The sequence below is a fragment of the Microcaecilia unicolor genome, chromosome 1, assembly GCF_901765095.1.
Source record: "Microcaecilia unicolor chromosome 1, aMicUni1.1, whole genome shotgun sequence".
In the NCBI taxonomy this organism is placed as follows: domain Eukaryota; kingdom Metazoa; phylum Chordata; class Amphibia; order Gymnophiona; family Siphonopidae; genus Microcaecilia; species Microcaecilia unicolor.
In genome coordinates, this window is record NC_044031.1 from 618,048,503 (window position 1) to 618,068,360 (window position 19,858).

The 19,858-nt window shown below is 47.8% G+C and overlaps 1 protein-coding gene across 1 annotated transcript in view; it reads left to right on the forward strand.

Annotated features, from left to right (window-relative positions):
• Positions 1-19,858, forward strand: part of SHARPIN (SHANK associated RH domain interactor) — a 279,055-nt gene that overhangs the window by 118,041 nt on the left and 141,156 nt on the right. The window contains 4 exon segments of the mRNA XM_030220008.1: positions 17,002-17,035; positions 17,038-17,088; positions 17,091-17,153; positions 17,156-17,172. Of these exon segments, the coding sequence (XP_030075868.1) occupies positions 17,002-17,035; positions 17,038-17,088; positions 17,091-17,153; positions 17,156-17,172 (165 nt within the window).

Sequence of the window (19,858 nt, forward strand, 5' to 3'; positions counted from 1 at the left end):
CAGGAGGTTTTTTGGAGGGAGGAGTGCTCCCTATTCCTATAATAGGCATAGGTACACTCCTGCCTCTCGGCAGCCGGTTCAGGCTCAGCCCCAGCATGCGTGTTCTCGTCAACGCTGTGCGCCTAAGGCCCCTAGGACTTCCCAGCAAAAGCAAGGGACGAGTTTTTGGCTCCAGTGCACCATAGCCTCAGTAAAGTGTCCGTACCGGGCGACTTGCCTGTCGGAGGGAGGTTGATATTTTTCACCAAAGGTGGCCTCTTATAACCTCCAACAAGTGGGTTCTTCAAATAGTCCTGTTAGGATACACACTCAATCTGGCATCCAAGCCTCCAAATTGCCCACCGGGAGCTCAATCCTTCAGCTCCCCAGCACAAGCAGGTACTTGCAGAGGAACTCTCCGTCCTTCTAAAGACCAATGCAGTCGAACCCTTTCCACCAGGGGAAAAAGGGCTGGGATTCTATTCCAGGTACTTCCTTGTGCAAAAAAAAACAGGGGGGATGCATCCATCCTAGACCTAAGGGCCCTGAACAAATTCGTAGGCACCCTTCTTCCCATGATTCAGGAAAGCGATTGGCTATGCTCTCTGGAATTAAAGGACGCCTATACACACATCTCGGTGCTCCCAACTCACAGGAAGTACCTTTGATTTCGACTAGGAAGTCAGCACTTTCAGTACTGTGTACTACCCTTTGGCCTAGCATCTGCTCCCAGGGTCTTCACAAAGTGCTTGACAGTTGTCGCAGCATCGCTACGCAGACTGGGAGTGCATGTGTTCCCTTATCTCGACAATTGGCTGGTGAAGAACACTTCGGAAGCAGGAGCTCTACGGTCCATGCAGATGACTGTTCAACTGCTGGAGTTACTGGGGTTTGTAATAAATTATCCCAAGTCCCATCTTGTTCCAGTGCAGAAATTGGAGTTCATTGGAGTTCTTTTCTACACACGGATGTCTCAAGCTTATCTTCCCCAGGCAAGGGCAGACAATCTTTTGACCCCAGTGTCCTTGGCTCGGGCGTCTCAACAGATCACAGCTCGGCAGATGTTGAGACTATTAGGGCACATAGCCTCCACAGTTCATGTGACTCCCATGGCACGCCTACATATGAGATCAGCTCAGTGGACCCTAGCTTCCCAGTGGTGTCAGGCCATAGGGGATTTAGAGGATGTCATCCATCTCTCCACCGACTTTTGCAGTTCCCTTCAGTGGTGGACCATTCAATCCAATTTGACCTTGGGACATCCATTCCAAATTCCTTAGCCACAAAAGTGCTGAAGATGGATGCATCCCTCCTGGGGTGGGGAGCTCATGTAGATGGACTTCACACTCAAGGAGCTTGGTCTGTTCAGGAGAAGAATCTTAGGATCAACTTCCTGGAATTACGAGCGATCTGGAACGCTCTCAAGGCTTTCAGAGATAGGCTGTCCAATCAAATTATTCTTATTCAAACAGACAATCAGGTTGCTATGTATTACACCAACAAGCAGGGGGGCACCGGATCTCGCCTTCTGTGTCAGGAAGCCGTCAGCATGTGGTTTTGGCTCACCGCCACGGCATGTTTCTCCAAGCCACGCATCTGGCAGGCGTAAACAACAGTCTGGCCAAGTTGAGCAGGATCATGCAACCTCACGAGTGGTCTCTCAACATGGACATTGTCCGCAAGATCTTCCGAGGGTGGGGCACCCCCTCAGTGGATCTTTTTGCCACTCAGATCAATCACAAAGTCCCTCAATTCTGTTCCAGGCTTCAGGCCCACAACAGACTAGCATCAGAATCTCTTCTCCTTTTGCTCATCCTATCTTTGTTTACCCTCTCCATGCTCAATTTACATATCCTCAAACCTCACTACTACTATGTTTACTACAACTTGTAACATTCTCCTTCAAGACTTTATAATTCTATTTACTACGTAAGCCGCATTGAACCTGCTATGTATGGGAAAGTGTGGGGTACAAATGTAATTAATAATAATAATAATACATTGGGGGACAGGTCTTCTGTATGCGTATCCTCCCATACCTCTAGTAGGGAAGACTCTGCTGAAACTCAAGCAAGACCGGGGAACAATGATTCTGATTTGCTCCCTTTTGGCCTCGTCAGATCTGGTTCCCTCTTCTTCTGGAATTGTCCTCTGAAGAACCGTGGAGATTGGAGTGTTTTCCGACCCTCATCATCCAGAACGAGGGGTCACTTCTACATCCCAACCTCCAGTCTCTGGCTCTCACGGCCTGGATGTTGAGAATTTAGAATTTGCCTCCTTAGGCCTTTCAGAGGGTGTCTCCCGAGTCTTGCTTGCTTCCAGGAAAGATTCCATGAAAAGGTGTTACTCTCCCCTCTCCAATCGGTTCAAAACTCTGCTGCCTGTTTCGTCTTCCGCTAGGGTCGCTTTACTCATACTACCCCTCTCCTCAAGTCACTTCACTGGCTCCCTATCCGTTTTCGCATCCTGTTCAAACTTCTTCTACTAACCTATAAATGTACTCACTCTGCTGCTCCCCAGTATCTCTCCACACTTGTCCTTCCCTACACCCCTTCCCGTGCACTCCACTCCATGGATAAATCCTTCTTATCTGTTTCCTTCTCCACTACTGCCAACTCCAGACTTCGCGCTTTCTGTCTTGCTGCACCCTACGCCTGGAATAAACTTCCTGAGCCCCTACGTCTTGCCCCATCCTTGGCCACCTTTAAATCTAGACTGAAAGCCCACCTCTTTAACATTGCTTTTGACTCGTAACCACTTGTAACCACTCGCCTCCACCTACCCTCCTCTCCTCCTTCCTGTACACATTAATTGATTTGATTTGCTTACTTTATTTTTTGTCTATTAGATTGTAAGCTCTTTGAGCAGGGACTGTCTTTCTTCTATGTTTGTGCAGCGCTGCGTACGCCTTGTAGCGCTATAGAAATGCTAAATAGTAGTAGTAGTAGTAGTTTTAAATAGAGGAGGTTTGCCGTCTGGTGTGACAGCAAGGCCCTAGATCCTTTTTCTTGTCCTACACGGACCCTGCTTGAATACCTTCTACACTTATCAGAGTCTGGTCTCAAGACCAACTCCGTAAGGGTTCACCTTAGTGCAATTAGTGCTTATCAACGTGTAGAAGGTCAGCCTACCTTTGGACAGCCTTTAGTCGTTCGTTTCATGAGAAGTTTGCTTTTGTCAAAGCCCCCAGTCAAACCTTCACCAGTGTCATGGGATCTCAACGTCGTTCTCACCCAGCTGATGAAAACTACTTTTGAGCCACTGAATTCTTGCCATCTGAAGTACTTGACCTGGAAGGTCATTTTCTTGGTGGCTGTTAACTTCAGCTCGTAGAGTCAGTGAGCTCCAAGCCTTAGTAGTCCATTCTCCTTATATTAAATTTCACCATAATAGGGTAATCCTCCACACTCACCCTAAGTTCTTGCCGAAGGTGTTGTCGGAGTTCCATCTGAACCAGTCAATTGTCTTGCCAACATTTTTCCCCGTCCACATACCCGCCCTGGTGAGGACAAGTTGCACACCTTGGACTGTAAGAGAGCATCCGCCTTTTACGTGGAGCGGACAAAGCCCTATCATCAGTCCGCCCAGTTGTTTTTCTTTCAATCCCAACAGGATGGGAGTTGCCATCGGAAAACGCGCCATCTCCAATTGGCTAGCAGATTGCATTTCCTTCATTTATTCCCAAGCTGGGCTGACTTTGGAGGGCCATGTCACGGCTCACAATGTCAGAGCCATGGCTGCATCAGTGTCTCACTTAAAGTCAGCCTCCATTGAAGAGATTTGCAAGGCTGCAACGTGGTCATCAGTCCACACATTCAAATCCTTCAGCAGGATACCCGATGCGACAGTCGGTTTGGGCAGTCGGTACTGCAGAATCTGTTCAGGGTTTAGAATTCAACTCCACCCACCTAGGTCCATTTATGTTCTGTTCCAGGCTACACTCACTTAGTTGTGTTTCTTTTCAGGTCAATCTCAGTTATGTCGTCGCTGTTGCGAGGCCCAATTGACCAATATTCTTTGTTTTGAGTGAGCCTGGGGGCTAGGGATACCCCACATGTAAGAATATTATTGCCTGCTTGTCCTTGGAGAAAATGAAGATACATAACTGTAGCAGGTATTCTCCGAGGACAGCAGGCTCAATATTCTTACAACCCTTCTTCCTCCCCGTTGGAGTTGTTTTTCACTTATCTTGTTGTGCTTTTTATTTAACTAGTTAGGTCACGCTCGCGTTGCGGGTGGGAAGCCATTCTCGCATGCGCGGTGCACTCGGGCCCGCGCGACGGAGCATTCTTCAAACTTCTAGGTTTTTCTGTAAAGTTCCGGTCTCCTGGGGCCGTCGCGGAGGACGACCCACATGTAAGAATATTGAGCCTGCTGTCCTCGGAGAATACCTGCTACAGGTATGTATCTTCATTTTCCCAAACAAAGAAAATTGTCAAATCAGAGAGCGATGCTACAACCTGTCTGGAGAAACCTAGGAGCAAAATTAGCAGGAAAGTCGTCCTCATCCCACGGACCAACTAGAACATGCGGCTTGACAGAGCAGTCCGGCATCGGCAAACCAGAACAGGCAGATGTGGATTGGCAGTTCTGGATGGCCCACCACCTGTACTGCAGGCACCCTACACAAAGTTGCAGGCACCCTATTCGGAGCTGCACAACCCATTGTTAAAGAACGACAGCCTAGAACCAAGACCTCTCTCCTAGGGGTGATGCGGCAAGTATGCACCCTCTATGCTGCTCCTCTTGGCTGCCACGATTAGCCACAGCATCGTCCACTCTCTGAGCAAGAGCTTCTACTGCGCATTTAGCTTTTAGACATAACTGTTACTGAAGGACATTTTCACTGCTGCGTATTTTTTATTTTTTATTTTAATGTAGTAGCTACCTCCCTTCTTTCTGATCATTCTTACTGATGCAGGCAAACCCCCAGCCAAGGTTAAAAAAAAAAAAAAAAAAAAAAAGCCCTATGCAACTCACAAACACAAGCACCTCGGAGCCCAAACACAGACATATTCACACTCAAACACCCCTAAGCCAGAAGTAACATAGTAGATGACGGCAGAAAAAGACCTGCACGGTCCATCCAGTCTGCCCAACAAGATAACTCATATTTTCTGCTTTTTGTGTATACCCTACTTTGATTTGTACCTGTGCTCTTCAGGGCACAGACCGTATAAGTCTGCCCAGCACTATCCCCGCCTCCCAACCACCAGCCCCTCCTCCCAACCACCGGCTCTGGCACAGACCGTACAAGTCTGTCCAGCACTATCCCCGCTTCCCACCACCGGCTCTGGCACAGACCGTATAAGTCTGCCCAGCACTATCCCAGCCACCAGCCCCGCCTCCCGATCTTGACTAAGCTCCTGAGGATCCATTCCTTTGGCACAGGATTCCTTTATGCTTATCCCACGCATGTTTGAATTCCGTTACCGTTTTCATTTCCACCATCTCCCGCGGGAGGGCATTCCAAGCATCCACTACTCTCTCCGTGAAAATATACTTCCTGACATTTTTCTTGTCTGCCCCCCTTCAATCTCATTTCATGTCCTCTCGTTCTACCATCTTCCCATCTCCGGAAAGGTTCGTTTATGGATTAATACCTTTCAAATATTTGAACGTCTGTATCATATCACCCCTATTTCTCCTTTCCTCCAGAGTAGACATGTTTAGTTCAGCAAGTCTCTCCTCATACGTCTTGTAACGCAAATTCCATACCATTCTCGTAGCTTTTCTTTGCACCGCTTCAATTCTTTTACATCCTTAACAAGATATGGCCTCCAAAACTGAACACAATACTCCAGGTGGAGCCTCACCAACGACTTATACAGGGGCATCAACACCCCCTTTCTTCTGCTGGTCACACCTCTCTCTATACAGCCTAACAACCTTCTAGCTACGGCCACCGCCTTGTCACACTGTTTCGTCGCCTTCAAATCCTCAGATACTATCACCCCAAGATCCCTCTCTCCACCCGTACCTATCAGACTCTCCCCGCCTAACACATACGTCTCCCGTGGATTTCTATTCCCTAAGTGCATCACTTTGCATTTCTTCGCATTGAATTTTAATTGCCAAACCTTAGACCATTCTTCTAGCTTCCTCAGATACTTTTTCATGTTTTCCACTCCCTCCCGGGTGTCCACACTGTTACACTAAGCCAGAAGTAATCCCCAAAAATGACCAACCTAAGGGCATGGGTCTTCTACTATACAATAACAATGTGGATAATGGGGATACCAGCAACAACTCTAACCAAATGGAACAAAATACCAGTACGCATCACAGGAAGAAGATGCCCACTCCAGCAAATGGAAGAGCCCAATTGCCACCTAAACAGTAACGCAGTGGCCAAACAACCAGCAACATGAAACCAAACATGAACACCACCCAACAAAACCACAAGAGCAAAACAGGCAGACCACACAGACAACTACAAACTGTTAAAAATACCAACATTAAACACGACTCGTGAGGACGTTATAATGCCCTGTATCGGTCCATGATGCGACCGCACCTCGAATATTGTGTTCAGTTCTGGTCACCACATCTCAAAAAAGATGTAGTGGAATTAGAAAAGGTGCAGAGAAGGGCGATGAAGATGATAAAGGGGATAAGACGACTTCCCTATGAGGAAAGGCTTGGAGAAAAGACGGCTGAGGGGAGATATGATAGAGGTCTATAAAATAATGAGTGGAGTGGAATGGGTAGATGTGAATCGTTAGTTTACTCTTTCCAAAAATATTAGGACTAGGGGGCATGCAATGAAGCTACAAAGTAGTAAATTTAATATGAATCAGAGGAAATGTTTCTTCACTCAACGTGTAATTAAACTCTGGAATTTGTTGCCAGAGAATGTGGTAAAGGCGGTTAGCTTAGCGGGGTTTTAAAAAGGTTTGGACGGCTTCCTAAAGGAAAAGTCCATAGACCATTAGTAAATTGCCTTTGGGAAAATCCACTGCTTGTTTCTGGGATAAGCAGCATTAAATATATTGAACTTTTTCGGGATCTTGTCTGGTATTTGTGACCTGGATTGGCCACTGTTGGAAACAGAATGCTGGGCTTGATGGACCTTTGGTCTGTCCCAGTGTGACAATACTTATGTACCAATACAAATAGGTTATTCGCAAACCTTGTTCCTGGAGGCACCCCAGCCAGTCAGGTTTTCAGAATATCTGCAATGAATATTCATGAGAGAGATTTGCGTGCAGTGGATGCAGTGCATGCACATCTCTCTCATGAATATTCATTGTGGATATTCTGAAAACCCGACTGGCTGGGGTGCCTTGTGGACCAGGTTTGGGAACCAGTGGGTTACATAAATGCGAGATAACAGTAAATAAGAGACTAGATAGAAATGGAACAACTCGGACTACTGTTCATAACTGAAAAATGGCTACACCTTGAAGACAACCCTGCACTACTAGACCTATGCTCACTAGGATATAAATATTACATATGAACAGAACCAAAAGAAGGAGAGGAGGCATTGCAATAATATACAAATCCTCCTTCACAGCAGAACCTGTCGCTAAACATACATCCTCAACAACCGAAATCCTGGCATGCAAAATCACTGACAAAACACTAACTGACCAACTATGCATCACATTCTACCGCCCTCCAGGAAGCTGGACAAACACCCAAGATAATTTCATGGACTTCATATCAAACATCTGCACCAGTCACCCAAATGTCCTACTAATAGGTGACATAAACCTGCACCTAGAAAAACAAAATGACACAGACACCAGAACACTAATGAACTTCATAAACAGATGGAACTTCACAATAATACAAGAAGTCTCATCACACACAAAGGGACACCAGTTAGACATACTAGCCCACAGATTCTCAATGAGTAACAACCATTTCTCCGAGGACAAGCAGGCTGCTTGTTCTCACGACTGGGTGACGTCCGCGTCAGCCCCCCACCAACCGGAAGAAGCTTCGCGGGCGGTCCGCACGCAGGGCACGCCCACCGCGCATGCGCGGCCGTCTTCCCCGCCCGTGCGCGACCGCTCCCGCCAGTTCCTTTTTTTCCGCGACTGGAGAGAGTCGTGCTTTCGCCGCTCTCTCTATCTTCAGCCCCGGAAAAACCGTCGCGTTTACGCGAGTCTCTTATTTTTACTTTATTTTTACTTTATTGGTTGCCGCGCGCTCCACTTTCTTTTTTCCTTAAAAAAAAAAAAAAAAGGAGCACGCGCTCCCATTTCCCTCATTTCTAGCGGGGGCGTCGCGTTGGGGCCTAGTGACCGCACGGTCGATTTCTATTTTCGAGGTGTGATTACCGCCACCATCGACGACTTTAACTTCGCCGACGCGATTTTCCGTCGATGTCCTCGAAGGTCCCGAGTGGATTTAAAAAGTGTGGTCGGTGAGGCCGGCCAATCTCGCAGACCGACACCCACGCTTGGTGCCTCGGGCCGGAGCACAATATCAAGTCGTGTTCCCTGTGTCTCGGTCCTCCAGAAACGGACTCAGGTTGCGAGGCAAGTTCTTCGGGACCGTCTTTTTGGAACTTGCGCTGGCCCGTCGACCTCGACGGCATCGGTATCGACGGCCGGTTCTTCGGTACCGGTATCGATGCCCGAGAAATCGGCACCGATGGCATCGACCCCAGGAGCACAGGTCCCGTCGGCCCGCCGGTCCGCCGGCGAGGGTAGGGGTGAGTGGCCGCGTGGGCAATCGGCCCCGGTCACTCCCTCGGCCCATGGCCCTCGGGACCGAACCCTGTCGGACCCGGTTCCTCGTGACCGAGGGGGATCGACCTCCTCCTCTGCTCCACCTGGCGCCGATGACGGGCATCGCAAAAAGTCACACAAGCACCGTCATCGGTCGCCCTCGATGCACCAGGGTTCCGGTGCCGGCAAGGAGTCGACGCCGAAGCGTCCTCGTCGAGAGGAGAGATCCCCTTCGGTTGTGGAGGTACCGCTGCGTCCAGGGTCCCAGCACTTCGGTGCCGTCTCCTGGACCCGAGCAGCTTCTGGCACCGACACCTCTACTGGCCCCACCGTCTTTCCCGGCAGCGGGCCTGGACGAGTGCCTCCGAGCCATCCTTCCGGGGATCCTGGAAGGGCTGATGCGCCAGGCTGTGCCGGCGCCGGGGGTGCTTGCGCCCTCGGCGCCGTTGACTGTGGCGCCGGCGAGCTCTAGCCCGGTGCCGAGGCCGTCGACACCACCGCCGCTTGCGACCGCCACGCAGGTGGAGTCGACGTCGATGGAGGGAGCTTCGTCCCCGCCGGCGCGGGAGTCCACCGCTCGACGACACCGAGGCCTCGGTGCCTCGACGTCGAGCCGGGCCCGGTTAAGGACTCAGCTACATGAGCTCATGTCCGATACCGAGGAAGAGGCCTCGTGGGGGGAAGAGGAGGACCCCAGATATTTCTCCTCAGAGGAGTCTGCGGGCCTCCCCTCTGACCCCAAGCCTTCACCGGAGAGGAAACTCTCACCCCCGGAGAGCCTCTCTTTTGCCTCTTTTGTCAGGGATATGTCTATCTGCATTCCCTTTCCCGTGGTCTCTGTGGATGAGCCGAGGGCTGAGATGCTCGAGGTCCTCGACTATCCATCACCACCTAGAGAGTCCTCCACGGTGCCGTTGCACAATGTCCTCAAAGAGACACTGCTTCGGAACTGGATGAGACCGCTATCTAATCCCATCATCCCCAAGAAAGCGGAATCCCAGTACAGAATCCACTCTGACCCAGAGTTAATGCGGCCCCAATTGCCTCATGACTCGGCGGTCGTGGATTCTGCTCTCAAGAGGGCACGGAGTTCGAGGGATACCGCCTCGGCGCCCCCGGGGCGGGAGTCTCGCACTCTGGACTCGTTTGGGAGGAAGGCTTACCAATCCTCCATGCTCGTGACCCGCATCCAGTCATACCAGCTCTATACGAGCATCCACATGCGGAACGATGTGAAGCAACTGGCGGACCTGGTCGATAAGCTCCCGCCGGAGCAGTCCAGGCCTTATCAGGAGGTGGTCAGGCAGCTGAAGGCGTGCAGAAAGTTCCTGTCCAGGGGTATCTATGACACCTGTGACGTGGCATCTCGTGCTGCGGCCCAAGGTATAGTGATGCGCAGGCTCTCATGGCTGCGTGCCTCTGACCTGGACAACCGCACCCAGCAGAGACTGGCCGACGTCCCTTGCCGGGGGGATAACATTTTTGGTGAGAAGGTCGAGCAGCTGGTGGACCAACTGCATCAGCGGGAAACCGCCCTCGACAAGCTCTCCCACCGGGCGCCTTCAGCATCCACCTCAGCAGGTGGACGTTTTTCCCGGGCCCGGCAGGCTGCACCCTATTCTTTTACAAAGCGTAGGTACACCCAGCCGGCCCGAAGGCCTCGTCAGGCACAGGGACAGCCCCAGCGCGCTCGTTCTCGTCAACAGCGTGCGCCTAAGCAGCCCCCTGCGCCTCCACAGCAGAAGCCGGGGACGGGCTTTTGACTGGATCCACGGGAACATAGCCGCCCTCAAAGTGTCCGTACCGGACGATCTGCCGGTCGGGGGGAGGTTAAAATTTTTTCACCAAAGGTGGCCTCTCATAACCTCCGACCAGTGGGTTCTCCAAATAGTGCGGTGCGGATACGCCCTGAATTTGGCCTCCCTGCCACCAAATTGTCCTCCGGGAGCTCAATCCTTCAGCTCCCATCACAAGCAGGTACTTGCAGAGGAAAAACGATTGGCTATGTTCCCTGGATTTAAAGGACGCATATACTCACATCCCGATACTGCCAGCTCACAGACAGTATCTCAGATTCCGCCTGGGCACACGGCACTTTCAGTATTGTGTGCTGCCCTTTGGACTCGCCTCTGCCCCACGAGTGTTTACAAAGTGCCTCATGGTGGTGGCGGCGTATCTACGCAAGCTGGGAGTTCCCATATCTCGACGATTGGCTGGTCAAGAACACCTCGGAGGCAGGAGCCCTCCGGTCCATGCAGTGCACTATTCAACTTCTGGAGCTGCTGGGGTTTGTGATAAATTACCCAAAGTCCCATCTCCAGCCAACCCAGTCTCTGGAATTCATAGGAGCTCTGCTGAATACCCAGATGGCTCAGGCCTTCCTTCCCGAAGCGAGGGCCAACAACCTCCTGTCCCTGGCTTCGCGGACCAGAGCGTCTCAGCAGGTCACAGCTCGGCAGATGTTGAGACTTCTGGGTCATATGGCCTCCACAGTTCATGTGACTCCCATGGCTCGTCTTCACATGAGATCTGCTCAATGGACCCTAGCTTCCCAGTGGTTCCAAGCCACCGGGAATCTAGAAGATGTCATCCGCCTCTCCACCAGTTGCCGCACTTCACTGCTCTGGTGGACCATTTGGACCAATTTGACTCTGGGACGTCCATTCCAAATTCCGCAGCCCACGAAAGTGCTGACGACGGATGCATCTCGCCTGGGGTGGGGAGCTCATGTCGATGGGCTACACACCCAGGGTCTGTGGTCCCTCCAGGAAAAGGATCTGCAGATCAACCTCCTGGAGCTCCGAGCGATCTGGAACGCACTGAAGGCTTTCAGAGATCGGCTGTCCTGCCAAATTATCCAAATTCGGACAGACAATCAGGTTGCAATGTATTACACCAACAAGCAGGGGGGCACCGGATCTCGCCCCCTGTGTCAGGAAGCCGTCGGGATGTGGCGTTGGGCCGGCCGGTTCGGCATGCTTCTCCAAGCCACATACCTGACAGGCGTAAACAACAGTCTGGCTGACAGACTGAGCAGAGTCATGCAACTGCACGAGTGGTCGCTTCATTCCAGAGTGGTACGCAAGATCTTCCGAGAGTGGGGCACCCCCTCGGTGGACCTTTTCGCCTCTCAGACCAACCACAAGCTGCCTCTGTTCTGTTCCAGACTACAGGCACACGGCAGGCTAGCGTCGGATGCCTTTCTCCTCCATTGGGGAACCGGCCTCCTGTATGCTTATCCTCCCATACCTTTGGTGGGGAAGACCTTACTGAAGCTCAAGCAAGACCACGGCACCATGATTTGATAGCGCCCTTTGGCCCTGTCAGATCTGGTTCCCTCTTCTTCTGGAGTTGTCCTCAGAAGAACCGTGGAGATTGGAGTGTTTTCCGACTCTCATTTCGCAGAACGACGGGGAGCGTTGCTGCACCCCAACCTTCAGTCCCTGGCTCTCACGGCCTGGATGTTGAGGGCGGTAGACTTCACTGCGTTGGGTCTGTCTGAGGGTGTCTCCCGTGTCTGCTTGCCTCTAGGAAGGATTCCACTAAAAAGAGTTACTTTTTCAAGTGGAGGAGGTTTGTCGCTTGGTGTGAGAGCAAGGCCCTAGAACCTCTGTTCTTGCCCTGCACAGAACCTGCTTGAATACCTTCTGCACTTATCAGAGTCTGGCCTCAAGACCAACTCAGTAAGGAATCCCCTTAGTGCGATTAGTGCTTACCATTATCGTGTGGAAGGTAAAGCCATCTCTGGAGAGCCTTTAGTCGTTCGATCATGAGAGGCTTGCTTTTGTCAAAGCCCCCTATCAAGCCTGCCTACAGTGTCATGGGGATCTCAACGTCGTCCTCACCCAGCTGATGAAACCTCCTTTTGAGCCACTGAATACCTGCCATCTGAAGTACTTGACCTGGAAGGTCATTTTCTTGGTGGCAGTTACTTCAGCTCGTAGGGTCAGTGAGCTTCAAGCCCTGGTAGCTCATGCTCAATATACCAAATGTCACATCACAACAGGGTAGTGCTCCGCACCCACCCAAAGTTCCTGCCGAAGGTGGTGTCGGAGTTCCATCTTAAACCAGTCAATTGTCTTGCCAACATTCTTCCCCAGGCCGCATACCCGCCCATGCTGAACGTCAGTTGCACACATTGGACTGCAAGAGAGCATTGGCCCTTCTACTTGGAGCGGACACAGCCCCACAGACAGTCCGCCCAATTGCTTTGTTTCTTTCGACCCTAACAGGCTAGGGGTCGCTGTCGGGAAACGCACCATCTCCAATTGGCTAGCAGATTGCATTTCCTTCACTTTACGCCCAGGCTGGGCTGGCTCTTGAGGGTCATGTCACGGCCTCATAGTGTTAGAGCCATGGCAGCGTCAGTGGCCCACTTGAAGTCAGCCCACTATTGAAGAGAGTTTGCAAGGCTGCGACGTGGTCATCTGTCCACACATTCACATCACATTACTGCCTCCAGCAGGATACCCGACGCAACAGTCGGTTCGGGCAGTCGGTGCTGCAGAATCTGTTTGGGGTGTAAATCCAACTCCACCCTCCAGGACCCGAATTTATTCTGGTCAGGCTGCACTCTGTTAGTTGTTCTTCGTAGGTCAATTTCTGTTATATCCTCGCCGTTGCGAGGTTCCATTGACCTGGGTTCTTGTTTTGATAGAGCCTGAGAGCTAGGGATACCCCAGTTGTGAGAACAAGCAGCTTGCTTGTCCTCGGAGAAAGTGAATGATACATACCTGTAGCAGGTGTTCTCCGAGGACAGCAGGCTGATTGTTCTCACCTACCCTCCCTCCTCCCCTTTGGAGTTGCGATTCATGATTTTGCTTGTCATTCAACTGGCGGGAGCGGTCGCACACGGGCGGGAAGACGGCCGCGCATGCGCGGTGGGCGTGCCCTGCGTGCGGACCGCCCGCGAAGCTTCTTCCGGTTGGTGGGGGGCTGACGCGGACGTCACCAGTCGTGAGAACAATCAGCCTGCGTCCTCGGAGAAACACCTGCTACAGGTATGTATCATTCACTATATTTGCAAACTCCACACATTGGGAATGAGGTACCATGGTCAGCCACAACGAGCTCACTTCACACTACAATGGAAAGAAAACAGCAAGAAAAAGAGAGCCAAGAACCCAACACACCATTCATAACCAGAGGAAAAACCAGACAACCACACATTCTGGACAACAATGAATGAACTCAATGACATACACCTGAGGATAAACACTTCATGAGAACTGGGACAAAACAAGTGAAAACACACTCAACAAAACAGTGCCACTCAAACACAATCACAAAACATCCCTGGTTTAATGACAAACTACTACACAGAAGAAACCTGTAGAAAACTTGAAAGAGCATGGGCCAAAAACAAAACAGACACAACAAAACCATAGGGAGAAAAGCCAATAAGAACATACACAGCATAAGAAAGGTGAAAGTAGAACACTACAGTACATATATGAACCCTCAACCAGATCAATACAAAAACACTATTTGAACGCATGAACAAACTACTGTAAACCCAGAACATATTGGCGAGCAACTGAAACACAACAATTGCAGACGAACTTGCCACAGTACTTCAAAAGCAAAAGCACAAATAAACCTCACAGACCTATCTACAGGACTGCAAAACACACAAAAACCACACCGCAGCAAGCATAATATGGACCACTTTCAAAACCACCCCAAACTAGACACAGATAAAAACACTATTGACAAATACGTGCATACGTTAGTGCCTACCTGACCTAATGCCCAACTACATGATGAAACCCATTAGACTGGTTCATCAAGTACCTCACCAAACACATCACATACAGGTCAACTTTCCAACAGACAAAGGTGACATAGTACTCACACCTATTCCCAAAACACTACCAGCAAGAATCAGCGATATCACAATTACAGACCAGTAGCCTCAATACCACTAATTGACCAAAATGATTGTAAGGTCTAGTAAAATAGCAGCTAATGGAATACTTGACAAAATTCTCAATTCTTCATAAATCCCAATCAGGTTTCAGACCATGACACAGCACTGAAACGGTCAATAGCCATCCTGATGATAAAATTCAGAAGCACAATATGCCAAGTACAAAATGTATTACTACTACAATTCAATGTGTCAAGTGAGTTCGACCTAGTAGACCACACCACACTAATGACGTGCTCGACAACATAGGGAATCAGTGGGTGCGTGGCAACATGGTTCAGTGGCTTCCTAAAGACCAGATCCTACATTGTAAAGATATCTAACCAAATATCAGCCTCATGGATCTCTGAGTACGGGGTACCACAGGGATCACCAAGTATCACCAATACTGTTCAATGTAATGATGGCGCCACTTGGAATAAAACTGGAATTAATAGGTTTCAGCCCATTTATATATGCAGATGATATCACCATCTTCATACCTTCCAAAACAATATCACAAACATACCGGACAAAATTTTAAAAAAGGATTGGACCTCATGGAATAATGGGCACACAACTTTCAAACTCAAACTGAACAGAGTCAAAAACCAAATTCCTAGTACTATGTAGCCCATACTTCCCGCACATCCTACCAAAAATTCATAATCAACCAAACAACGTAGCCACTCGAAAACAACTTAAAATACTAGGAATCGTTCTCGACATACACCTACACTGGACAATCAAATATCAGCAGCAATATCAAATGCTTCAGAACACTATGAATCAGCACCGGGACAGCATTGCAAGGGGGGGGGCAGAATGCAGGGCAGCGCTCTGAGCAGGAAAAAGGGGGCTCTTGTCCCAAAGAGGTCACTAGACCAAGGGAGTAGAGTAAGGGGAGGGGACTAGGAATTGGATAGGACACCATTAGACCAGCCCACCAGCCTGCCCGGCCATGTCCTCAAAAGAGGACATGTCCAGGTAAAACCGGACATATGGTAACCCTTCTCAGGAGTATCCCCCACACTCTGGAATTTACTCCCAGAGGGCTACGTGTAACTCAAGACTACCTGTACGTCAGCATGGGAGGTGAAAGCCTGGCTCCTCAATACATAGGGTGACTGACTCATATTGCACCTGGACTAGCTTGCAACACACACTGTAACTTAGGTATGTTCCTTTATCTTTTGCTTAACTATACAAAGAACTTGCCTTGAGTTTAGCTAACCATCAAATTATCTCAACTGACTCTGTACCAATGCATCATGTTCCCATATGCTCTTGGTCCCTCAGCTATATGTTAAGCCATATTGTCAAAATCTTTAGCATCATATCTGTGTTAGCTGAATGTTCTAATGCATGCTTATTAGGTGTATCATTAGTATTATGCTATTATGGAGTGGAGGAGTGGCCTAGTGGTTAGGGTGGTGGACTCTTGTCCTGAGGAACTGAGTTCAATTCCCACTTCAGGCACAGGCAGCTCCTTGTGACTCTGGGCAAGTCACTTAACCCTCCATTGCCCCAGGTACAAATAAGTACCTGTATATATATGTAAGGCCGCATTGAGCCTGCCATGAGTGGGAAAGCGCGGGGTACAAATGTAACAAAACAAAACATTGTATTCTCTGATATTTGAATTCCAGTGCTGTTAAATGTGTATATTTTTATACTGTTTCACGGTAGTTCTATTAGGCTTCAATTTACTGTTTTCAAGTTTACCTCATTTGTTGTATTTAGTTTATTCTTGGTTATTTCACTATTGTACTGTTAACAAAATTGTAAGTTTTATGTTAAACTGTACCTGCTGTACAACACCTTGGGTGTATCTCTTCATAAAGGCGGTTAATAAATCCGAATAAATAAAACAAATATGTTGGCTTATGGCCTTTTAAAGGTATGGTTGAGACGTGTTTCTGTTGGATGCTTTCCCTGTATTGCTGTTGGATTCAGTATGCACTCTGTTGAAAGGCTTGATTTTTTTTTTTTACTGGATACTGTTTTATGACTTGTGTTTTTTCTGTTTTATCACATTCTGTTAATAGAGAATTTATTAAAAAAAGAACTGTGATGGCAAAGCTGCTAAGGACACTCATTTAACAAACTTGCAAATGGATTTTTGAGGTTTAAGAGGAACTATAATAATTCTTTCATGCCATTGGGACTGACAGACTTCCATTGCCATTCATTTCTAAGTTTAATATTAGTTTTTAAGAATTATATTTGTGCACCATATAGCAGTTACATAGTGTTTCTTGTGTTTTTTGAACTAACATGTTGCTGCTGGCTGAGTGTATATACCAATTTGATTGTAACCACAGAAAAGCGGTTATATCAGATTTCATCCCCCTCTTCTCCTTTTTCCCCACCTTTTAAAAAAGGATAAATCCATTGCCTGCTGTAAAGAAATTTTTTGTATTTATGCAGACGGGCTGGTCATGTCCTTCTTGTACCTATATCAATAACCAACAAGACCAGGATGTGAAATGTGCAGTGCTGATCGTCCACAGAATTATGTATACCTGGGGAGTATAAACCTGATGAGACAGAACGCTGGAGATTGCAGCAGGAGAAAGATGGGATCGACAGTATCAGCAGGTAACTTGAATATTCTCTGTCTTGTCAGCTGTCCATTTTAATCACCTTCCTAAACTGATGTGAGACAGTTCCAAGGGGACCGGTATAGTAATGGTTTTGACATGGTGCTTCTTTGTGCCATTTAGGCAACACTTTTCATCTGCTTTTCACATTTTTTGCTTGTTTCTCTGGGAATTAAATTTCTGCCCTATGGAAGAAATTGTTTATGACTAGTCTACCTTGTGTTAAAAAGCAAGGTGTACTGGGAGGGAAGTGGGTCATATGTGGAGAGGTTATACATAGTAACATAGTAAATGATGGCAGATAAAGACCCTGCACGGTCCATCCAGTCTACCCAACAAGATAACTCATTTGACATGGTAGTGATACTTTATGTGTATACCCGAATTTGATTTGTCCTTGCCATTCTCGGGGTATAGACTGTAGAAGTCTGCCCAGCACTGTTCTTGTTACTAAGTTCGAAGCTAACGTCGAAGCCCCTTAAAAATTTACACTCCGCCCATCTCTATCTATTCAGTCACGCATCAGGGCGTAGACCGTAGTGAAAGCATTTAGGGCCAAGCTGATCTTTCTTATGCCCTCCCCACCAAGTAGGAGACCTACCAGTTTTTATCCTTGTCCCCGGAGAGGTCAAGAGATATAAAACACACGCAAGATAATATATAAGATCAAAGGCCTTTGGGGAGAGAACTGAGGGTCTCGCATAATAGCATTAAGGCCACTCAGAACTGTCTCAAAATCCCTCAAGGCCTCTGCCTCTTAAGAATACATTAAGTCATAAATTAACTGGTTACATCACAAATCATGGGACCCAAATTTTGAAAAAAATCATGGCTAGATTACATTTCTGCGTACATCTGCAAGTTCAGGGTACTTTCCAAAACTGCTAGTGGTTCCAGTAAATAAATAGAAATGCGGAAATATACATCATTCCCTATTACATCTGCAGTTCAAATCTGCATATTTCTCTCTTCCCTATTACCTTCTAAGCATGCGTGTTCTTAGTGACTTCCCAGAATCTGAACAAAACATTCATTAGTTAAGCTTGTTGAAACTGTTAATTCAGTAATCTGTAACTAGGTTAAATGCATCTGTCCTGCTCTGCCTTAAAATTATCTGTTTCACATTTTTAATGTTTAACTCTTGATATTCCCTTCTGAGCTGGGGGTGCTATCATTTTTCATAGTATATCCTTAATATCATCAGTAGATGTTTGCCCAGCATTGGTTTTGTTTCCCAATTACCGGTGTCGCCACCTAATCTCTGCTAAGATTCCGTGTAACCATTTCTTCTAAACAGGATTCCTTATAATGAAATATCTGTGGCCCAAAACGCATAGTACTAATATTCTGTCAATTACAGGATAGAAGTATTGCTTGACAAAACTGCTTAAAAATATTTTGTCCTAGCTTAGCATTTTGAGGTGAACTCAGCAACTTTTGCAGCGGCACAACAAAATGTATTCATGGCACAATATATCAGGAAAGTTGGCAGAAACAATAGAGCAATAATAGCCTTTTTATAGATACATTGACTTGACTTGATTATTTCATTCGCAGTAGACGGAGCAGTCTGTCTTCCAAGTGTAGGTGCTATAGGGGCAGGAAGGATTCCAATAATGTCTTGTTCAGGAACTTATCTTTTCTACTTGACCAGTGCATGAAACTGATTAAGGCAATACTTGGTTCCACTGAAATTTCACACATATTTCCAACCCATCAGTAATTATCATAAATGCAAACAATATGCTGGCCTTTATTTTTGGAATATATACCTCAGCTGTTGGCAGAAAACATTGGCCATAAATGATGTGGCATCATTTTGATACACTTCTAACACAAACTTTGTTTTCATAAGGTAGCTTGAACTGATGATTTTCTTATCTAGTCTAATGGAGGTACTTATAGGCCACTAGATCCGAAAGATGGTTAAAGTGTTTTACATAAGACTCAAAATAATAAACTATAAGTGACAGTTGACATAGACATTTTTGAAACAAATACAGTGGGGGAAATAAGTATTTGATCCCTTGCTGATTTGTAAGTTTGCCCACTGACAAAGACATGAGCAGCCCATAATTGAAGGGTAGGTATTGGTAACAGTGAGAGATAGCACATCACAAATTAAATCCGGCAAATCACATTGTGGAAAGTATATGACTTTATTTGCATTCTGCAGAGGGAAATAAGTATTTGATCCCCCACCAACAGTAAGAGATCTGGCCCCTACAGACCAGGTAGATGCTCCAAATCAACTCGTTACCTGCATGACAGACAGCTGTCGGCAATGGTCACCTGTATGAAAGACACCTGTCCACAGACTCAGTGAATCAGTCAGACTCTAACCTCTACAAAATGGCCAAGAGCAAGGAGCTGTCTAAGGATGTCAGGGACAAGATCTACACCTGCACAAGGCTGGAATGGGCTACAAAACCATCAGTAAGACGCTGGGCGAGAAGGAGACAACTGTTGGTGCCATAGTAAGAAAATGGAAGAAGTACAAAATGACTGTCAATCGACAAAGATCTGGGGCTCCCCGCAAAATCTCACCTCGTGGGTATCCCCTTGATCATGAGGAAGGTTAGAAATCAGCCTACAACTACAAGGGGGGAACTTGTCAATGATCTCAAGGCAGCTGGGACCACTGTCACCACGAAAACCATTGGTAACACATTACGACATAACGG